This window comes from Oxyura jamaicensis, chromosome 23, assembly GCF_011077185.1.
Source record: "Oxyura jamaicensis isolate SHBP4307 breed ruddy duck chromosome 23, BPBGC_Ojam_1.0, whole genome shotgun sequence".
Lineage (NCBI taxonomy): Eukaryota > Metazoa > Chordata > Aves > Anseriformes > Anatidae > Oxyura > Oxyura jamaicensis.
In genome coordinates, this window is record NC_048915.1 from 2,596,967 (window position 1) to 2,599,102 (window position 2,136).

The 2,136-nt window shown below is 70.3% G+C and overlaps 1 protein-coding gene across 1 annotated transcript in view; it reads left to right on the forward strand.

The window, feature by feature from the left end:
- Positions 1-1,728, forward strand: part of LOC118177816 (transcription factor E2F2-like) — an 18,324-nt gene extending 16,596 nt beyond the window's left edge. The window contains exons 2-5 of the mRNA XM_035345854.1: positions 18-342; positions 435-593; positions 800-914; positions 1,198-1,728. Of these exons, the coding sequence (XP_035201745.1) occupies positions 18-342; positions 435-593; positions 800-914; positions 1,198-1,677 (1,079 nt within the window). The 3' untranslated portion in view covers positions 1,678-1,728. The remainder of the gene's footprint in view (positions 1-17; positions 343-434; positions 594-799; positions 915-1,197) is intronic.
- Positions 1,729-2,136: the final 408 nt, after the last annotated feature.

A 2,136-nucleotide genomic window follows, 5' to 3' on the forward strand; every position in this document is an offset into this window, starting at 1 on the left:
CTTGGGGATTCCACCAGGTTTAGCGACCCCGGCGCGGCCGGCCCCGTGCCACCTCCCCCCCCCCCCCCACGCTAAGGACCTCTCCTGGTGGCGGGGGGGGATTTTCTCTGCTCTCCCCGCAGCCCCCAAATCCCCCGGGGAGAAGACGCGCTACGACACCTCGCTGGGGCTGCTCACCAAGAAGTTCGTCCACCTGCTGAGTGAGTCGGCCGACGGCGTGCTGGACCTCAACCGCGCCGCCGAGGTGCTGGGGGTGCAGAAGCGGCGCATCTACGACATCACCAACGTGCTGGAGGGCATCCAGCTCATCCGCAAGAAGTCCAAGAACAACATCCAGTGGATGTAGGCGAGGCTCTCGGGGGGCTGGGGAGGGGGGGTTGGTTTTTGGGGAGAGGTGGCTTCGGGGCCGGGGGTCCTCACGTCTCCGCCTGCAGGGGGACGGGGATCTTCGAGGACGCGGCGGCGGCGGCCGAGCGGCAGGCGCTGCGCGGGGAGCTGGCCGAGCTGGGCAAGGCGGAGAGGGCGCTGGAGCAGCTCCTGCAGGACTGCGCCCTGCAGCTCCGGCAGCTGACGGACCACGAGGACAACCAGAGATATCCTTGCTGCCGGGGGGGGGGGGGGGATGCTGGGGGACCCCCCTCCGAGTCCCTTTTTCTCCTTTCCTTATCCCTGCGGGGCTGTCCCGCGTGGACTGCGGGAGGTTCTGGGAGGTCGGTGCTTGGTGGCAGCGCTGTGGGACGGGGAACTGGGGCCGCCCCGCTCGTGGTCCGGCTTTTTCCTATACCTCGTCCCTGCCCACGCTGGCGTACGTCACCTACCAGGACCTCCGCACCATCAGCAACTTCCAGGAGCAGACGGTGATCGCCGTGAAGGCTCCCCCCGAGACGAGGCTGGAGGTGCCGGATTTCAGCGAGGTGTGTGTGGGGGGGGCCAGGAGCTGTCCCCCCAGCAGCGGGGTCGGTGCCGGGATGCTGCCGCGCCTGCCCCGTGCCCCGCGGTGCCCTCTGACCGCTGCAGCCCAGCATTGCCCCGAGCGCTTTTGGGGTGTCTCCGTGGGGCTGTTTGACCCCCGGCGGGTCCTTTAGGGGTGGTGGGTGCGGGGTGATGCCCTGATGGGACCTCGCACAGGTTGGGGGCAGCGGGGTGGGCTCTGGGGCCCCCCCTGGGTGCCCCCTGAGCCCTGCTCTGCCTGGCCAGGACAACCTGCAGCTCCACCTGAAGAGCACCAACGGCCCCATCGAGGTGTACCTGTGCCCGGAGGAGATCACGGAGGACAGCCCCACCAAGCAGCACGGCGTCCCTTCTGCCGCCACTCCCCCCCCGCAGGACAGCAGCACCCACCCCTCCCTACAAAACGACCCCGAGCCCCCCGGCGCATCCCCGCAGCCCCTCCGTGGGCACCGTGCCCCGTCCTTGTCCCCGTCCCTGCCCCTCTCCAGCCCGGGGGGACCCGGCTCGCTGCTGGAGGTGGGGACGGGGCTCCTGGGCTCCCCCCAGCACCTCCTGCAGCAGACGGAGGACCAGCTGCCCTGCGCCCCCTCCTACCTGGACTCGGGCCCCTTCGTCACCTTCTCGCCCCCCCTGGAGCAGGACGACTACCTCTGGGGGCTGGAGGACGGCGAGGGCGTCAGCGACCTCTTCGAGGCGTACGACCTGGGGGAGCTGCTGAAGAACTGAGCCTCTGCTCCCCGATGCCATCCCCCCCCCCGCCTGCTGTGTACCCCCAAACCCTGTTGGGTGGCTCTGCCTCGGTCGTTGGTTGTCACCTGGGGGGGGGGGTTTGGGGGTCCCAGGGCCGGTGCTCCCCTCCGTCACCCCCACGGGCTCGCGGGCTGCTGGCAGACCTGGTGTAGGGGGGGCGTAGGTGCATGGCACAGGGTTAGGGGCACCCCAGCCCCCCCGGGCAGCACAGAAACCCCTGCCCAGAAGGGGCTTTGCTGTGTGTGTTTTTTTTTTGGGGGGGGGTCGCGTTGTGGGGCCGCTGCGCTTGCTCCCCGGTCCCACTGGTGCTTCAGGGTGGCGGCCGCTTGTCTGGGTGGCGCGGGGCACGGTGCAGCGCAGCTCTCCTGGGGTTTGAGCCGATGGTTGGAAACGCCACCGAGGTGGTGCCCCCCCCCCCCCCCCCCCCCCCCCCCC